Below are 20,042 nucleotides of genomic sequence, written 5' to 3'. Positions count from 1 at the left end.
CCTATCAACGATAGATTTTTTTCCAAGGGGCGGTTACAAAAAGATCCAAACGGACTCTATTGGTTAGACCTAAACCAATCAGAGCAGTGCTTCCTTGTTCACGAACCAATCAGAGCAGTGCTTCCTTGTACGTCATTGCTCCAAATAAGGTGATAAGCCCGCCCACATTTGGATACTGGGCCCTGGTTGGTTCCGCACAACTGCGGAGGGAGAGAAATGGAATCTCTATGGAGGGGGGCCAGACCTATTCACTGTTTCAGCACCATAGACAGTTCAATACAGGTCCAGCCACTGTTTCAGCACCATAGACAGTTCAATACAGGTCCAGCCACTGTTTCAGCACCATAGACAGCTCAATACAGGTCTATTCACCGTTTCAGCACCATAGACAGCTCAATACAGGTCCAGCCACTGTTTCAGCACCATGGACTGGTGGTTAACTTTTTCATGGCTGCGGACCCCCATTAGAAAATGTCTTGTGCAGAAAGCAAAGATTTGAGTACAAAAATGTTAAAAATACATATGCTTGTACAAGCTAGGAGCTTGTATATCTGCTATTTTTGAATAGCCAAAGTATAAAAGGTTAAAGTGGTTAAAATTATTGTGATGCTATTTAACAAAATTTTCTGGGGACCCCCTGGAACCCCCCCCCCCCCCAACGTTGGGGGGGGGGGACCCAGCTTTGAGAACCAACACCATAGACGGTTCAATACAGGTCCAGCCAACTGGTTCAGCACAATGGACAGCTATGCACACTGCTCCATGTTGCTTATCATGGCCAGTGTTGCCAGATTCTGTGAGAGAAACAAGGGAAATTATAATAAGCAGATCTGGCAACCCTGACGGTGGCATGTACTCGGCACAACGGGTACGCAGTGGGAGAGTAAGACGAGAGCAAAAGGAAAACACAGAAATGGCAATTTAATCAAGAGAGCACGCCGATCTCTTAACCCCCCCCCCCCCCCGCCCCCGCCACGTTTTAACCATGCCGGCTCTCGTGACCTTATAACGGATTCAATATCGTCCTGACCCCGGTGTAGCCCTCCCCTGGCCCTGGGTCGGCCCTCCGTGAGGGATTAAACGTGAGTGATCCCCACTGCCGCGCCCGCGTGTCCCAGATTGGAACATGCTTCATTACCGACAGATTTAACTCTGGGATTCCACCGTCGTATATGTGCTATGCTGTAGTATATACCGTGGGAGGAGAGAGAGAGAGAGAGAGAGAGTGACAGAGAGAAACAGAGAGAGAGAGAGAGAGAGATTGTATTGGATCCTAATCGGCCTGTTGATGAGGTCGCATCGCGGGGTCGATGTAATGTTCTTTACGGTCTCGCCAGATTAAAGCCGTGGCAGAAGCTACAAGCTATGTAGTTAGCTGGCTACTAGCTTGCATGGCGCTTAGCATGTACATAGTACAAGCAGTGGTGGGAAAAGTACTCAAATGTTTTACTTAAATAAAAGTATCAATGCTGCAATGTAGAAATACTCTGTTACAAGTAAAAGTCCGGAATTCTAAATTTACTTGAGTAAAAGTTTTTTAAAAATTGCAAAATGTGCTTCAAAACTACACTACAAGTAAAAGTTCTCATTATGCAGAATGTACCATTTCAAGTTTTTAAATGTATAAAAATCTTTTGAGAATAGCAGATCTACAAGCTGCATTGTGACGCATTGTGAGCTTGCAGATCTGCTATTTTCAAATGGCCGAAATGTATATAAGGCTGAAATGTTGTTGTGAAACAATAATCAAAATCTACAAAGTAACTAAATGGTAAATGGTGCATTTATATAGCGCTTTTATCCAAAGTAACTAGTAACTAAAGTTTTCAAATAATTGTAGTGGAGTAATAATTACGATATTTTGCCTCTGAGATGTAGTGGGGTAGAAGTAAAAAAAAAAAAAAAAGGAAATTCTCCAGTAAAGTAAAAACTCCTCAAAAGTGTACTTAAGTACAGCACTTGAGTGAATATACTTAGTTACTTTACACCACCGATAGTACAAGTGTACTACCAGAAGCCATGAGCGATACTGCACCCTGCATATTAGACTGAGATAACTTTGTCACTGTCTGGTGGAAACCTTGTATGTCCAAAACTGTTCCTTTTTGTATTATTATCTATAAAAAAGAACTTTGCAAGATAGTGGAGATTAAAGGTTTTTGCCCGACAGCCAAGATATGCAGTTACGAAGGGGGGAGAGAGAGAGAGAGAAGGGGGGAGAGAGAGAGAGAGAGAGAGAGAGAGAGAGAGAGAGAGAGAGAGAGAGAGAGAGAGAGAGAGAGAGAGAGAGAGAGAGAGAGAGAGAGAGAGAACCCATTAAGACCTGGGACGCATCTGTGTCATTTTTAGATTTGAGCTAAAAAATCATTATTTTACACTTTGGCTATTCAAAAATAGCAGATCTACAAGCTCGTAGCCGTGAAAATGTGTGCAAGTCTTTGAATGTATATTATTTTAAAGTGAACACTTTTTTAACTCAAATCTTTGCTTCTGGGGGGTCCCTGGAACAAAATATTTTGTGATGGGGGTCCGCGGCCAAATTCATATAGTTTTGGGGGTCCTCGATATGACAAAGTTTGAGCACCACTGATATAGAAACGTATGTTTTTCAGAATACTGTTGGGATTTAGAAGACATTTGTAGAATCGGCTTCAGGTCTTTAGAGGGAGAGAGAGAGAGAGAGAGAGAGAGAGAGAGAGAGAGGTATGAGTGTTTTCCAGTGACAACAGACACCATGTACTGTACTCTGTGTTCAGAGAGACGAAGGGAGCGCTGCCAAGAATGCATTTAAACACGAGCGAGAGGAAGAGGAAGAGGACGCATCTAACACGGCGAGAGGAAGAAGAGTAATGGAAATACAGGAAGATAGAGGGAGTGTTGTGTGTGTAATGGAACAAGAGGGGGGGGGCGAGGCAGGAAGAGGGAAATAGAGCAAAAGTTAGTTCAAAATGAACAATACTCACTGGCAGCAGGGCCTTATTTAACTTCCTGGATTCTGTTCTGTTCTGTTCTGTTCTGTTCTGTTCTGTTCTGTTCTGTTCTGTTCTGTTCTGTTCTGTTCTGTTCTGTTCTGTTCTGTTCTGTTCTGATCCGTCCCGTTCTAATATGAGTCGGCTTAGTACAGTATGTAACTTTGCCCTATATGACAATAACAATATTTTGTTTTGCCAATCATTGCTCTCTCGCTGTATTGTGTTGTTTTCACTCTTTGTTTTGGTCTGCCAAGACAACCAGTGTTTATGCAGGTAAACACCACCATACTATTCCATTGGCAAAAGATTTTGTATACATTTGAAAACTTGTGAAATTGGACATTCTGCCTGCCTAAATTTAAGTAAAAAATTTGAGTATTTTTTTCCACCACTGGTTACATGTGACTGTAGAGAGTCTAATTTAAAGAGGTCATGACATGGCTTTATTGCTAACATTTTTGATACGTTTAGTTCAGAGACAGGGGTGTGCTTATCCTTGACCAATCACAGTGTCAGGCGACAGTCCTGTTCTCTAGCCGCCCAATTGTGTCTCCCCAATTAAAATCAGGTGCGAGGGGAGGAATGTGAGCTATTTGAGAATCAAAAGGTGAATGAAATCCAGATTCATTTACATTCATAAAGGTCTATCTATGTCAACACACAGTGCATTCGCGTTTACAGGAATAAACAAAATCGAATTTTAGGGACTTTAGGTATAAAAATACATAATTCTATAACAGATATGTCCTCATTATGACCTATATGGTCTAAAAGTGCGTATGTTTCATTTCACCACGTATTTTAAGCCCTATAGAGGCACTATGATCACAAGCAGGGTGAGGGTGGTCTTTGACTGAGGGGAGGGATATCTCGGTCACAGGTCACAGGTCATGTGTAATCCATGGTAAACCATGGTATCATCAGATCGTATCACAAGACCCCCTGACCGACGATCAGTGACCGGGCTAAACTATCACTTCTTCAGTGTTAAAAGAAGTAATCACAGTCTTTTTTACTTACCAGTGAGTTAAAGTAGCAATAGCAATACGTTAAAAAAAATACTCTGTTACTAGTAAAAGGCCTGTATTCAAGAGTGAACATGTTACCAACAAGAATCTGTATAAGGTGAGCGAGAAAATAGCAGCTAGGAGACTGAGACTAGCAGGAGCAAATTGGTGCTGTGGGAACCAACACACGGGCACAGGTCACGAAGAAGTCCCACCCAACACATTAACTGCCAGAGGTATTTTCATATTTTTTTAGCCAGTGCCAGAGTTTTTCATTGAAAAAAAAAAAGTACTCAGGAGCCGAGATACAGAATTTAAGTTAAGTTAACAAGGAAGTGGATAGGAGTCTAGATCTTTGACAAATCATATCTCCTTGGTCTTTGGGTCAAATTGAAAAAAAAAAAAAGAATTATTCACTTCACGTAGATCTACGCGATTGGCACGTGGCGGCTTTAAATAGGTTCGCGTAGATCTACGTGATTGGCAGTGAATCAGTTAAGTCTTTGTCATGGTCCTTCAAACGTCTATAAAAAGTTTTTGCAATGGTGCAAAAACACCATTGCAGGTGTTTTTCTCTCACATTTCTAAAGCCTTTTCAACTGCAATGAAAAAATAAATCTTTGCCTGCGGGTGTCGCTGTTGAGGGATTGTTGCCTGTCAATCATCACCTCTGCTCCGCCCCCCCCCCCCCCCCCAAAGGAAAGGATAGGGGAGGGGAGGGGCGAGGAGGGGAGTGGGCGGGATTAATGGCCTGTGACTTCACTATCCAAGGGCCAAGCTCAGATTACTTTTCAGCCTAATTATTCAGAAAACCCCAGACCACAGAAAATCCACTGAATGTTCAAAGTTCAGTTTTTTGGGGTGTAATTGAGGTCATAAAACCGCCCAAAAAACATAAAAAATAAAAAAAGTGAAAATGAATGTCATAAAACCTTTAAGACCGGGAACGCAACTGTGTCATTTTAGATTTCTTTGGCTATTCAAAAAATAGCAGATATACAAGCTCATAGCGCGGCACCGAGTGCCGCGCTATGAGCTTGTAGATCTGCTATTTTTTGAATAGCCAAAGTATGACATAATGGTTAAAGTGGTTACACAGATGCGTTCCCGGTCTTAATTAATAATAATAATAATAATTATTATTATTATTATTTTTAAAACATCTTGTAGATCAGCTTGTAGATATATTATTTTCACTGCATTTGTGCGACACTCTTGATGAAGTAGGGCATTAATTTATAAAATAAATAAATACTGTAACTAAGATAAAAGGTTTCTGCCCGACAGCGATGATATACTTACAATACCAAAGTAAAAGTACTAATTTTGTATTTATTTTTTAATAGCTGATCTACAAGCTCACAACGTGATGCAGTCAGCTATTTACTATTCATTGCAAGGAAGAATATGCAGTATGGTGGTTAAAGTGCAGTAGATGGAAGCAACCACTCCTCTCCGCCGAGGTCTGTGTTCATGTTAATAATGAATGTGCGCTTGTGAGAATATTTTACATTTGTCTGCGTGTGTGTGTGTGTGTGTGTGTGCGTGTGTGCGTGTGTGCGCGTGTGTGCGTGGGTGCGTATGTGCGTGTGTGCGTGGGTGCGTATGTGCGTGTGTGTATGAAATTTTCATTTTTGTGTCATGCCACCATCTTGGCCAATCTCATATGGAATTATATGTCAAATTACACAAAAACAACTGACATTAACAATCCTTCCTATCCTTCCTGTTCGCATTACGTCCTGCCTTATAACATACCACACAAATAAACATGCGTACAGCACATACATGATCAAAATAAGAACAAATAGGACGATGCCATTGTACATGTAAATGGCCCTCCTCCTCATTGACCAGGCCTTTTCAAGAAATGAAGCAAATGAAAAAAAGAATAATGTTGAAAGAGACGTTTCAGTTTCTCCCGAGTCATCCAACCAATTCATACTTTGGATCTACCTTATTAAAAAGTCTCCGCCTGATAGAGTCGTAGAATGGGCCATACAAAACAAAATGCATTTCTTTGTGTGTGTGTGTGTGTGTGTGTGTGTGTGTGTGTGTGTGTGTGTGTGTGTGTGTGTGTGTGTGCGTGTGTGTGTGTGTGTGTGTGTGTGTGCGTGCGTGTGCGTGTGCGTGCGCGTGTGTGTGTGTGTGTATCTGCGCGTGTGCGTGTTTGTTTTTGTTAAAAGTTTTTGTAAAAGTACCGTAATAATTCACCAGTGATCACCACACTTTTTTTCCCTACCCCCCCCCCCCCCCTCTTTTGCAAGGGTATCCTGGCCAAAACAGCGGCACTGCACCAAAAAAGTGTCACCTAAAAATGTATATAAAACCAGCAACATAAAAACCCATGTAAAAACACAACATTACAGATCAGTGGCATTCAGTACTAGGAGACAGACAGTTGGTCAAGTCCTTTATCCATTTTTTTTTTTTTTTAAGTCCTCCATGCTGATAATAAGAGCGCCCGGTTGACTCTGAAAACGCATCGAAAGCAGTTTCACCAGAAACCGTGCGAGTTCAAGGAATGAAGTACATGAACCCAATTGATCTCAGATTAAAAAAGAACAGTCTGCTTGTGCCAAGACACATGCTGTCTGTGCATCTTTAGTATTTAGCAGCATGTTTCTGAAATGTTAAGTGGGACACACTGCTCGTGTAGCACTGAGGCCAGCTGTGCTGACTTTAACCAGTGGTGTAAAGTAACTAAGTACATTTACTCAAGTACTGTACTTAAGTACAATTTTAAGGTACTTTTACTTTACTGGAGTATTTCCAATTGTCTATACTTTTACTTCTACTCCACTACATCTGAGAGGCAAATATTGTACTTTTACTCCACTACAATTATTTGAAAACTTAGTTACTTTGCAAATATAAATTATTATATTATAAAACACACATTAACCACTGTAGCCCTATTTTATACCTAGGCTATTTGAAAATAGCAGATCTACAAGCTCACAGCGCGTCGCATTGCGCTTGTAGATCTACTATTTTCAAACATTTTAGTACTTTTACTTTTGGTACTTTAAGTACATTTTGATACCAATACTTTTGTACTTTTACTCAAGTCAATTTTGAATTCAGGACTTTTACTTGTAACAGAGTACTTCTACATTGCAGTATTGATACTTTTACTTAAGTAAAACATTTGAGTACTTTTCCCACCACTGACTTTAAACCAAGAACGCATCTGTGTCATTTTAGATGTCTTTGGCTATTCAAAAATAGCAGATATACAAGCTAAAAAAGTTTGAGCACCGCTGATATAACAACATACGTTTTTTCAAAAAACTGTTAGGATTTAGAAGACATTTGTAGAATCGGCCTCAGGTCTTATTGGGTTAAAATGAGAGCTGGTCTGATCCAGATACCCCGATGTCAGATAAGGAGCATTATTATGACATTTTGGCATAATTGGATTTGCATTGTTTATGTGGTGAAAGTGGGATTGAGTGAGACCTGCTTATCCATACAATGAGAGTGAATGAAGTCACTACATCACTCACAAATTACGTTTTTTAAAGTGTTCTTAACAGCAAAAAAAAAAGGCAAGAGTTATTTTAGCCGAAGGACTGGTTCTGTGTTTGTCCATGAAGTGTTTTGCTTCAGTGGTGTGTGAAATGAACCACAACATGCCTAATAACAACAAGCTGCCATTCTTACAAATGTGGAAACATACAAACAGTATGTGCTTCCAGTCTTGATTGGCGAGCGAAATCCAAACCAAAATTGTGATTTGTGATAAATGGATGTTGATGTGAAAACCGTTGTGGGTTAACCACTTAAGGGCGGTAAAATAGGTCAAATAAAAGTGCGGTGTGGCCGTGCCCTAAAGGGATAGTTCACCCCCTAAATGACTTTTTTCCTATCGATTAGTCACCCCATGGAGACTTGAATTCAAGGATTCTTTTTGGTTTTTGTCTCATTCCTAAGCCAATAATTTGATGACCAGCAGCGGTGCCGGTAGGAGACACAAAGAGTCTCCTTTGTGTCTCCTACCGGAACTGCTGCCTACTGGTCTGCTGGTCATCACATTATTGGCTTAGGAATGCCACAAAAACAAAAAAAATCACACCCTGTGTGAAGTGGGCGGTGTCTTGCTAGCTAATCACAATACTGAATGGAGTCAACCAACCAATCTTAAGTTTAGCTGAAATTCTTTTGTAACCTTGGCCAGATCTGTGCTTTGTCACAATTCTGTCTTTAACCTTTTCTGATATATCCTTTGATCTGAAAGGGCCAGTTCTAGGAAGACTTTCTATTTTCTTCTCAATATCGGTTTTCCCTTTTCTCATTTCAGCCATAGTGTTCTTTGAGTTCTTTTTTACTGTTCTCACGAAATGGACAGCATCTAAGTTAAATATACTAGTGTCACATCAAAGTGGTTTTAGATTAATTTCATCATATGTCTCACTAGCCAATCACAGCATGTGGAATTGGAGCACTATGTCACTGTTGTTATTTAACAGTGGTCATCACGGTGATGGAAGCTCACTTAAAAGAATAATGTGTTTTTTTTAATAAGCTTTCCACCCACAATAATGTGATTCACTTAAATGTGTTTTTTTTTTTCACTTAAAAAAACCATAAATGTGTTTTTTTTTAAGTGCATAGTCCTATTTATAGGGCTATGCACATGTGTCATGTTTCACTAGCCAATCACAGTCCTGAATAGACTGTGATTGGCCAATCACGGTGCAGGGTTAGGGGGGTACACTGGTGGCCAATCACAGTGCAGGATTGGGGGGTGCAAATATCCAAACCTCAAAATCACACCCAGTGTGAAATGAGCGGTGTATATCACAGTGATGGAAGCTCACTTAAAAAAAATTATAGTTATTTAGGCCAAAAAAAGAATAGTTCTTTTTTTGAAGTGCGTGGTGCTATTTATAGGTTATGAATTTCATCATGCGTCTCGCTAGCCAATCACAGTACTGAGCAAAGGGTCTCAATACTTATCAGCCAATCACAGTACAGGTTATGAATTTCATCATGCGTCTCGCTAGCCAATCACAGTACTGAGCAAAGGGTATGAATACTTATCAGCCAATCACAGTACAGCGACCCCAACCCCACTTATAGGAGCGGCTACACCGCTCAAAAATAACTTAGAGAGTCCCGCTCTATACTAGGTCCATTAGTACATTGGTTCTCAAACGTTTGCCCGGGACCCAAGCTAGTGCAAATAGCAGATCTACAAGCTCACAACGTGTTGCTTCGCGTCACGTTGTGAGCTTGTAGATCTGCTATTTTCACTACTTCTTATACTTTTGAAAAATGTTTTTTTTTACATAGGTAGGGTTCCTGGAGCTCAGAGATACATGGGGCCAGCCCATTTAGAGATTTAAAAGCAAAGAGGATCAATCCTAAAATTAACAGGGAGGCAGTGAAGTGAGGCCAAGACAGGTGTTGTATGTTCAAGTTTTTTAGTGCCAGTCAGCATGCGAGCAGCAGCATTCTGGACCAATTGCAGTCGTCTAAGTGACGACTGTTCGATGCCGGTATATATAGGGAATTGCAGTAGTCAAGTCTTGATGAAATGAAAGCCTGGATTGCGATTTCTAACTGTTTTGGGGGGAGATATGGCTTGACCTTGGTGAGGAGGCAGAGTTGAAAAATGCTGATTCGTTTATCAAACTTGAAAGTGCTGTCAAGGATCAAGCCAAGGTTTTTGGCAGATGTGCGGATGTTGGAGTTAATGATCATGGTCATTTGAAATATTATTCCACCTGCATCTATTGTATCATATACAGTGTTGGGAAAAGTACTCAAATGTTTTACTTAAGTAAAAGTATCAATACTGCAATGTAGAAGTACTCCGTTACAAGTAAAAGTCTGGAATTCAAAATTGACTTGAGTAAAAGTTCAAAAGTGTTGGTATCAAAATGTACTTAAAGTACCGAAAGTAAAAGTACTAAAATGTTTGAAAATAGCAGATCTACAAGCTCACAACGCGCCGCGATGCGACGCGTTGTGAGCTTGTAGATTGGCTATTTTCAAATAGCCTAGGTATAAAATAGGCCTAAAGTGGCTATATGTATGTTTTATAATATAATAATTTATATCTGCAAAGTAACTAGTAACTAAAGTTTTCAAATAATTGTAGTGGAGTAAAAGTACAATATTTTCCTCTGAGATTTAGTGGAGTAGAAGTAAAAGCATAGACAATTGGAAATACTCCAGTAAAGTAAAAGTAGGACTACCTCAAAACTGTACTTAAGTACAGTACTTGAGTAAATGTACTTAGTTACTTTACACCACTGATCATATACGAGTCATTGCGGTCGGTAACGAACCTGGACGGTAGATGCTGACAACTCTATGGTCGCTGCACACAGTATGCTCTGTGAAGTCCAATGTGTCCAATCAATCAATACGTTTATCAAATATGCTGCGCTCAACCATGTCTGTGTGAATTTATGTCTATTGTGAGTCGGTTTTTGTTCTATCCTGTAATTATGCTCAGATGTCATGTAGGCTAAAGTAGCCTGTGAATCATAGGCTACACTCAAAGAAAAAGATCAACGCATGCTTTGACATCAGAGGCTAATATGATATCCAGGCATTGATCTTTCATGACACAATGCTTTGAGTAGTCAGAGAAGTTATTGAAGACGTGGCCAAATGAAGCAGTATGGAAGGAATACTGATTAAAATGTTATGCCCCGCCGTAAAAAAGTTAACGTTCTCACATTGCTAGCATGCAGTGTGTGTGTGTGTGTGTGTGTGTGTGTGTGTGTGTGTGTGTGTGTGTGTGTGTGTGTGTGTGTGTGTGTGTGTGTGTGTGTGTGTGTGTGTGTGTGTGTGTGTGTGTGTGTGTGTGTGTGTGTGTGTCTCTGTCTGTCTGTCTGTCTGTCTGTCTGTCTGTCTGTCTGTCTGTGTGTGTGTGTGTGTGTGTGTGTGTGTGTGTGTGTGTGTGTGTGTGTGTGTGTGTGTGTAGCAGATCCACAAGCTCGTGGCGCGGCACTTTTGTAATAGGTGGGGACCCTTGGGGGTCCCTCCTGTACATATCTATGTACAAACAAACATAAAATATACATCCCCTGGCCTGGACATGATGTTGTCCCAGGGACTTACCCCCACATCCAACCCTTGATGGAGGGTTACCACAAGACCACTGACTGAGCTGGTGTGTTTGCTTGTGAGCTTGTAGATTGGTTATTTCAGCAGAATGTCCCCCCCACAGTGTCCATGCCGTTAGACAGATTATTTTGTCCCAGGTTTTCTATGATATATCAAAAGCCCAAGGTAATATCTCTATTGTGATTCAAGGCACAAGCAGCCATTGGAAACAAGTATCTTCCATTTTCATTTGTGTCATGTTCTTTAAAACAATGTCAGTGAATTGAGGATAAAGTCAAAGAGGGCACTTCATTTTAATTTGGTCCCTGGACTCCGTCTCCAGATTTGAGTGTTCTGTCTGTCTCCGTAAATCACTGTCATTCTGCACTGTGTGTTCCAGCAGTGGACTGGATTTTTTAAAAAGTGTATCGTGATGCAAACAGCAGAAAAAAAGGGAAAGAAAATAGAAGGTCTTTGTAAAAATAATTGATAAAAAAAAGAGTTTTCACTCATTTGCTACTGTATTGAAAAGAGGATAAGAGAAATTGTAAAAAATATATATAAAAGAGAAGAAAATGCTGGATTTGTGTAAGAGAAATATATATTTTGGTCATTTGTCTGGAAATAAATTGTGTTTAAAAAATCGTATTGTGAACCTAGTATCGTTTCGTGAGTTAATTGAATTAAGTTAAGTGAATTGTTACGTCTAATAATGTTTAATAAAGCTATATTGTGATGGTTTTGTGCGACGCTGTAGTATGGCCGTTATACTACAGCTAATCGTCCGTTAATTCCCCCCTCCAAAAAAAGTTCTAATATGGAGATTCGAGGTTTCTACCCGACATCAACAAAATGTACTTAGTTAACTGTCCACCACTACCCATACCCTAGGTGGGGTTGGCGAAAGGGCCTTTCTGTGTGGAGTTTGCATGTTCTCCCCGTGTCCCCTAGGGTATAGGTACCCTCACAAAAACACATGCAGTAATCCTGGTCTCAACGTGTTCCTTCCACACGCTAGTCCTACCGGGGAAACTCCCCCCTGTCAGGTGATAAGAAGCGGTCTGTTAACTCCTTATGCATTGAAGGAGGCATGAGCTCAGTTCTAGGCTCTCCCTAGGCTGGCAGAGGGGGAGTAGCGCCCAGGATTACATAGGCAATTGGCACTGGGTGGAAAGAATGGGTTACAAAATCATGGGATAAAAAACATTAAAAGTAACTGTCCCACCACTGTGTTCCACAGCCAAGTGTCCCAGAGCAGCTCCCTGGAGGAGGTGCATCAGGACGCCGTCCCCCCGGCCCCCAGGCTGGTGGAGATGAGACGGGACCCCGTGCTGGGGTTCGGCTTCGTGGCCGGCAGCGAGAAGCCCGTGGTGGTCCGCTCTGTCACGCCAGGTAGGGTTGGGATTCCGTGTGTGTGTGTGTGTGTGTGTGTGTGTGTGTGTGGATGTGTGTCTGCGTCAGTGGTGGAAAAAGTACTCAAGTGTTTTACTTAAGTAAAAGTATCAATGCTGCAATGTAGAAGTAGTTACTTGTACTGTTACAAGTAAGAGTCCGGAATTCAAAATGTACTTGAGTGAAAGTGCAAAAGTATTGGTATCAAAATGTACTTAAAGTACCAAGAGTAAAAGTACCTAGGCTATTTGAAAATAGTAGATCTACAAGCTTGTAGATCGGCTATTTTCAAATAGCCTAGGTCTTTGTAGTGGAAAGTACCTCAAAATTGTACTTAACTACAGCACTTAAGTAAATGTACTTAGTTACTTTACACCACTGAGTATAGTGTTTGGCTGCACTTTGATCTTGACACAATAAGTGATCAGCTACTGACAGAGGAGCCCTATAAGTCTGATAACCGTTATTACTGTTGATATTGGTTATCATCACCCTCTCTCTCTGTGTGGTTGTGATACTAAAAGCACCATATAAAGCAGCACATCAACCTGCCGGTAGAAAACAATCACTGAGAGAGCTCGGTTATAGGGTCGTTGTAAATACGGTAGTAGGCCATATGACCCATAACATGCATGTGGCTATACTTTAACCGTGCGGGTTGACCCTCCCCCTCCTGACCCTCCATAACTTGTGCAAAGTCATTTGCACAAATTGAAATCTAAATCATATTCAAACTGTCTTGAGTTATTGCTGAGCCAGGCAAACCAACCAGCAGATATACCCCAGCGTGAGCCGCTCCACTGGGCATGGGGGGTGTGTTCAGCAGTATGGAGAAGCTATATGCTAACAAGAAGAGGCCAATACCTTCCTATCTGCTGCCAGTGTTGCCAGATTTTGCGAGAGAAATAAGCAACCAGGTGTATGAAAACAAACCCAAAAGAAGCGACTATAGGCCACATGAGCACTTATTTAAACCTATACACGTCGGCTATTTGAAAATAGCCGATCTACAAGCACACAACGCGTTGCGATGCGTGCTACGCATTTCCAAGATGTGCTTGTAGATCTGCTATTTTCAAGCAAAAACACAAATCTGGTATGGGGTCTCTGGCACAAAATATTTTCAGATGGGGGTCTGCGCTATGGCCAAACACATATTAATTTGGGGGTCCTTAAACAATAATTAAAACTTCAGGAATGACAAGCCCAAATAAACAACTACACTTTAAAAACAAGCCCAAAAAAACGCAACCCGCAACTGCCAATATTTTACAAGCAACGTTACAAAAAAAACAAGCCCCAAGTTGCTTATAAAAAGCAGACATGGCAACGCTGCCAAAGGCCACTTAGAGAGAGAGAGAGAGAGAGAGAGAGAGAGAGAGAGAGAGAGAGAGAGATTAGGCATCTCAATAATCAATCAGTGTTGAATTACAGGCAGACAGTTCAATTAATGAATATTCTATTAAGTGCCTTGGGCCCCTGGCAGGGAATATACACATACATGAGGACAATGCCATAGATTCATGCAGACACATCAGAGATGCATTACATGCATCAGGGGTTTCAAACTGCGCACACAGGCGATAGCAGAACTGACAGCGGCAATCTGTTGATTAACATCCGTGTCAGTGCATCTCGCACACTCAAACACACACAGGCACACACACACACATACTGTATATAAACACACACGCACACGCACACGCACGAACGTGCGCGCGCACACACACACACACACACACACACACACACACACACACACACACACACACACACACACCTGTAGAATTAATTAATTCTCCTTGTTTCCCCTTGGGGAATTTGCTTTAGAGAACATATACAGGTATATATATTGTATATGTATACAGGTATAAATAGACTCAAAGAGTTTCCTTTGAGTCTCCTACCGGAGAGACCGCCGATCATCAAATTATTGCCCTAGGAATTCAACAAAAACAAAACAATCTATCAATGGTGTGTGTAATTGATAGAAAATAAGTAATTTTTTGGGGTGAACTACTCCTTTAAGATAAGTGGCTATCTAACTTTCACTTTCACTTAACCATAACTTGAACTTAAAATAACTTCACGGCAAATACCTTCACTTTCCATGATTCCTCATGTTTGTTTCTGTGGGAGGAAATGTCATCCTCACAGGAATAGAAACTCTACATCGCACACAGTTCAGCCACACACTCCAGTGTGAAGTGTATTACGCGTCCCTTTTCTGCTACATGCACATATCGATTCATTCACACATTATCTTTGGCTAACGGATTGCCCTCTTTGAAACAATTAGTGTGTCCGCTGTGGCCATGGGCAGACGTCAGCTTCGCCGTTATTTACCATCTATCTTGCTTACACGCTGTTCTCTACACAGCAGAGATTTAATAGACTGTGTGTGTGTCTGTGGCCGCGTGTGTCTGTGACCGCGCGTGCGCGCGCGTGTGTGTGTGTGTGTGTACTCCTACTGCACTGCATCTCAGAGGCAAATATTGTACTTTTACTCCACTACAATTATTTGAAAACTTTTGTTACTAGTTACTTTGCAGATTTTGATTATTATTACAAAATATACATTAACCACTTCAGCTCTATATATTTCAACCATTTGAAAATAGCAGACCTACAAGCTCACAATGCATGATGCATCGCATCACGACGCATTGTGAGTATAAAGATTTTTATACATTTAAAAACTTGAACTTTTGGTACTTTAAGTGCGTGCGTGTGTGCGTGCGTGCGTGCGTGCGTGCGTGCGTGCGTGTGTGCGTGCGTGCATGCAAGACAGACCCATAAAAGATACTTATAACAGTCTATCTATCTCCAGATTATAATCAGAGGAGATGAAGGCGCACATTTCAGTACATTAAGCATCGCAGTGGACTAATATACTGTCTCTAATGTACCCTTTCTAATGCGCGTGTGTGTGTGTGTGTGTGTGTGTGTGTGTGTGTGTGTGTGTGTGTGTGTGTGTGTGTGTGTGTGTGTGTGTGTGTGTGTGTGTGTGTCTGTGTCTGTGTGTGTGTGTGTGTGTGTGTGTGTGTGCGTGTGCGTGCGTGCGTGTGTGTGTAGGTGGTCCGTCGGAGGGGAGGCTGATCCCGGGTGATGAGATCATAATGATCAACGACGAGGCGGTCAGCTCGGCTCCCAGAGAGAAGGTCATCGACCTGGTCAGGTACTACAAACTGAGACCTCTACTATAGGTCACGTTATGTTCATGTGATTATGACCTGGTCAGGTACAAACTGAGACCTCTACTATAGGTCACGCTACGTCCATGTGATTATGACCTGGTCAGGTACAAACTGAGACCTCTACTATAGATCACGCTATGTCCATGTGATTATGTGATCACACCACACCTTGTCTAGCCTCGGAAACCCATGCCCTTTTTTTTTCTTTTCATAAGAAAAAAAGTCTGGGGGAACCTTGCAGGAACGGTGGTTTCGGAGTGGGAGTGAACCTTGTTATCTCCGAACCAATCAGAGTGCAGAGGGGCGTCGCTCTAAATTTGGTGGCGTCAGCGTGTTCCGTGCACAGGCCGGGGGGGGGGGGGGGGGGGGGGGGAGGCGGGGACATAGATTGGTGAAGCAATAGGAAGCGGCGCTGGAATCTAACCGCCTGGGTTTGGATCCGCCCTTCAAGACCATCGATAGGGCTCTCTCTTTCAGGCTACACCTTGTCTAACATGGTGTTCTGTAGCCTGGAGAAGAACAAAAAAAGATTCGCAAAACTATTTTAGATATCAGTGGTGGAAAAAGTACTACAAATATTTACTTAAGAATCAATACTGCAATATAGAAATATACTTGAGTAAAAGTACAAAAGTATTGGCATCAAAATGTAGTTAAAGTACCAAAAGTACTCCTTATGCAGAATGTCCCATTTCAAGTTTCCAAAATGTATTGCGTTTTTTTTCGATTTTTCTAAAAAGCAGATCAAAGCAGATAAAATAGCAGATCTACAAGTGCCGCGCTATGAGCTTGTATATCTGCTATTTTTTAATAGCCAAATGAATCTAAAAATGACATACCGATGCTTTCCCGGTCTTAATGGTTTAAGTATGTGAGTGTTATCACGTAATCTGCCCAATAGACCCTTTTTTCATGTAAACACAGCTGAAGGTAATAACATTAATTGTGTGTGTCATTAAGATGTTACTGTGTGACAGCTCCTGTACAATTAACGTCATGCTGGCACACACACACAGTAACACAAAGTAAACCAAGTTATGTGTGGGTCCACGCAGCAAACTTTCCCTCCCCAATTTTCCCTGAAATGAATAGCATATATTCAATCGTGGAAAGTAACTAAGTACTGTAGTTGAGTAAAATTTTGAGGTATTTGCACTTTATTTGAGTATTTCCAATCTCCAATACGTCTACTTCTACTCCACTACACCTCAGAGTCAAATATTGTACTTCATTACAACCTATAGTAGAAATGATTACAGTATAAAACATATATCAACCACTTATTATTTTATACCTAGGCTATTTGAAAATAGCTGATCTACAAGCTCACAACGCGCCACATCGCAACGTGTTCTGAGCTTGAAGATCTGCTGTTTTCAAACATTTTAGTACTTTTACTTTTGGTACTTTAAGTACATTTTGATACCAATACTTTTGTGTGTGTGCGTGTGCGTGTGCGTGTGCGCGTGCGCGTGCGCGTGCGCGTGTGTGTGTGCATGCCTGCATGTACATACACTTACTTTCGGCACAGTATGTGCCGGTGTTGTGCACAAAAGTAATCTTCTGCCAGAGAGTGATTGGGGAACCGCGGGAGCGCGCACAGGCCATAAAAGTCCATATACTTTATCCTATAAAAAGCACTTTTCCTCCTGCCAAAAAGTGATTGCAGCTCCTACCTGCTAACTGAAAGCTTGGTTCTGCCTCAAAATGATACAATTTCATTTTTGAGGGTTATATTTCAAACGTTATAGCCCAATCAGACCAACACACATACCTCTAAAAGGCCATATGAGCCATAAACAGCGTGATGTCGCTTTAAACAGCCTGTGCACGCTCCCGAAATTCCCCATTAATCCATTCAACCCGGGAACGCATATGTCTCATTTTGGATTTATTTGGCTATTCAAAAATAGCTGATCTACAAGCTCATAGCTCGAGCTTGTAGGTCAGATTTTTTTTTTAAATCTTGACAATTTCTGCAAATCTTTGAATGTATATATATTTTTAAAGTGACCATTTGTAACTCCAATATTTGCTTCAGATGGGGGGGGGGGGTCAAGTACAATTTGGCCACAGACCCCCATAACAAAATATTTAGTTCCAGGGACCCCCTGAAGCAAAGATTGTATTTACAAATGTTCACTTTAAAAAATATATATATATTGAAAGATTAGCAAAAATGTTCAAGAATTTAAAAATAAAAATAGCAGATCTACAAGCTCACTCTGTGCCGCGCTATGAGCTTGCAGATCTGCTCTTTTTGAATAGCCAAAGTATAAAATAACGGTTATAGCAAAAAAATCTAAAATGACACCAATACGTTCGTGCTCTTAATGGTTTAAACAGCCTGTGCACGCTCCCGCCGTCCCCATTAACTCTGTGGCAGACGGTTGCTTTTGTGCACAACACCGGTATGGGTGTGTGTTTCCACATGCTTATGTGTGTTTGTATTGTTTGTGTGTGTGTATTATGTTTGCTTGTTTTGCATCCGTGTATGGTTGTTAGCTGTGCCCATGCCCTCCAGGCATCTCATTTCATTCTGTCTGAAACTAATACAAGTTGCTGTTATCTTGTTTTCACTGGCTGTGATTGCTTGTTCTTTTTTTGTAGCCCCCCATTTTGATGATGGGGCTCTACGGATGGCAATGTCTCTCAATCACCTTGGTCTTTAAGCCATTCTATCCGGGAACGCATCTGTGTCATTTTTAGATTTATTTGGCTATTCGAAAAATAGCAGATATGCAAGCTCCGCGCTACAAGCTTGTAGATATGCTATTTCTATTTTTATTGTGAAAATGTGTGCATATCTTGATATTTTTTTATTTTTTATTGAACCACTGATATAGAAACATAAGTAAAAAAAAAAAAAGGATTTAGAAGACATTTGTAGAATCCCCAGAAGCAAAGATTTGAGTTATAAATGTTTGCTTTAAAAATATATATATATTCAAAGATTTGCACACATTTTCAAAATTGTTAAAAAAAGATCTACAAGCTTGTATTATCTGCTATTTTTGAATAGCCCAAAGTATAAAATAATGGTTAAAGTGGTTCAAATCTAAAATGACAGATGCTTTTCCTGGTCTTAATGGATCAAACCAGATATCCCTTTTCTGGATCATGGCACACTTGAAAAACGTGTTCACGGGCTCCCTCATATGACCACTTAACGCTGCAGCCTTTTCGATTGAAATATAATGTTCTGTTGATGCTGAACAGTAATCAATTATTGTCTTCTCTCACTCCAGGAGCTGCAAAGAGTCCATTGTGTTGACTGTTATCCAGCCCTACCCTGTGAGTACAACTTCAACTTCAACTTTTACCAATTCAAGTTTATTGTCGCGTCAAGTTTACAGATGTAAAACAGTAACAGTTCATTATTTTCCAACGATTTGCAGTCACAAAAATAGATCATCTTTACAACAGTGGTTCTCAAACTTTTTCATGTCAAGGACATGTATTTGGCCACGGACCCCCATCTCAAAATGTTTTTGTTCCAGGGACCCCCCAGAAGCAAAGATTTGAGTTACAAATACTCGCTTTAAAAAATAAATATTCCAAGATTTGCACACGTTTTCAAGATTTTTCATAGCAGATCTACAAGCTCATAGCTGCTGCGCTATGAGCTTGTAGATCTGCTGTTTTTGAATAGCCAAAGTATAAAATATGGATAAAGGGGTTAAAATGATTGTGACGCTTTATTAACTAATTTTGCTGGGGAACCGCTGGTACCCCCCCAACAGAGCCGTCGCTAGGTCTCTACTAGGTTGGGGGCTTAGCCCACCAGGCAACGGACCGCGCGAAAATGTTCGCGGATTTCGGCGGATTCGGGTACTTTTTTCCCAGTTTTTTGTTACTTTATTTCGGTTTTAGGGTTAGGGATAGGGTTAGGTTAGGGTTATAGATATATAATTTATTTTTTTTATTTTTATTGGTGGCTTTGGATAAAACATTGGTGGCTATAGCCACCGAAGCCCCCGCGTAACGACTCCACTGCCCCCCAAGGACCCCTGGGAACCAATGCTTTACAAAAGGAAAATGTCAAATAACTAAATCAAATATACATAAGGTGTGTAATGTCTAATTCATTGCCCGCTGTGCGGCGGTCTTGTGCTCCGAAAATAGCCAATCTACAAGCGCATATTGCATCCGGTTATGAATCGGGCTTAAGGCAGAGTACCTCAGTCTCTTGTGTCAAGTGAGAGACATCACTTAGCAGCAGATATCAAATATGTATGAAATGTGTGGGAATGGAGTATATATGCACAGTCATATAGAGGCAGATGGGCTGCAGCAGCAGAAGACCACACTGACTGCGTTGCCACTCCTGTCAGCTATAAGAACAGGAAACTGAGGCTTTACAATTCACACAGACTCACCAAAAATTGAACTATAGCAGATTGGAAAAA

General features: G+C 41.0%; 1 protein-coding gene across 1 annotated transcript in view; it reads left to right on the top strand.

Annotated features, from left to right (window-relative positions):
• The window catches only part of LOC308080492 (FERM and PDZ domain-containing protein 4-like), a gene marked incomplete at its 5' end in the record, with an annotated part of 118,376 nt that overhangs the window by 73,692 nt on the left and 24,642 nt on the right, over nucleotides 1-20,042 (top strand). The window contains 3 exons of the mRNA XM_080422389.1: nucleotides 12,285-12,436; nucleotides 15,512-15,614; nucleotides 18,882-18,927. Of these exons, the coding sequence (XP_080278515.1) occupies nucleotides 12,285-12,436; nucleotides 15,512-15,614; nucleotides 18,882-18,927 (301 nt within the window). The remainder of the gene's footprint in view (nucleotides 1-12,284; nucleotides 12,437-15,511; nucleotides 15,615-18,881; nucleotides 18,928-20,042) is intronic.

This window comes from Gymnoscopelus braueri, assembly GCF_963280865.1.
Source record: "Gymnoscopelus braueri genome assembly, chromosome: 24".
Taxonomy (NCBI): domain Eukaryota; kingdom Metazoa; phylum Chordata; class Actinopteri; order Myctophiformes; family Myctophidae; genus Gymnoscopelus; species Gymnoscopelus braueri.
This window is presented reverse-complemented; position numbering and strand designations above follow the sequence as displayed.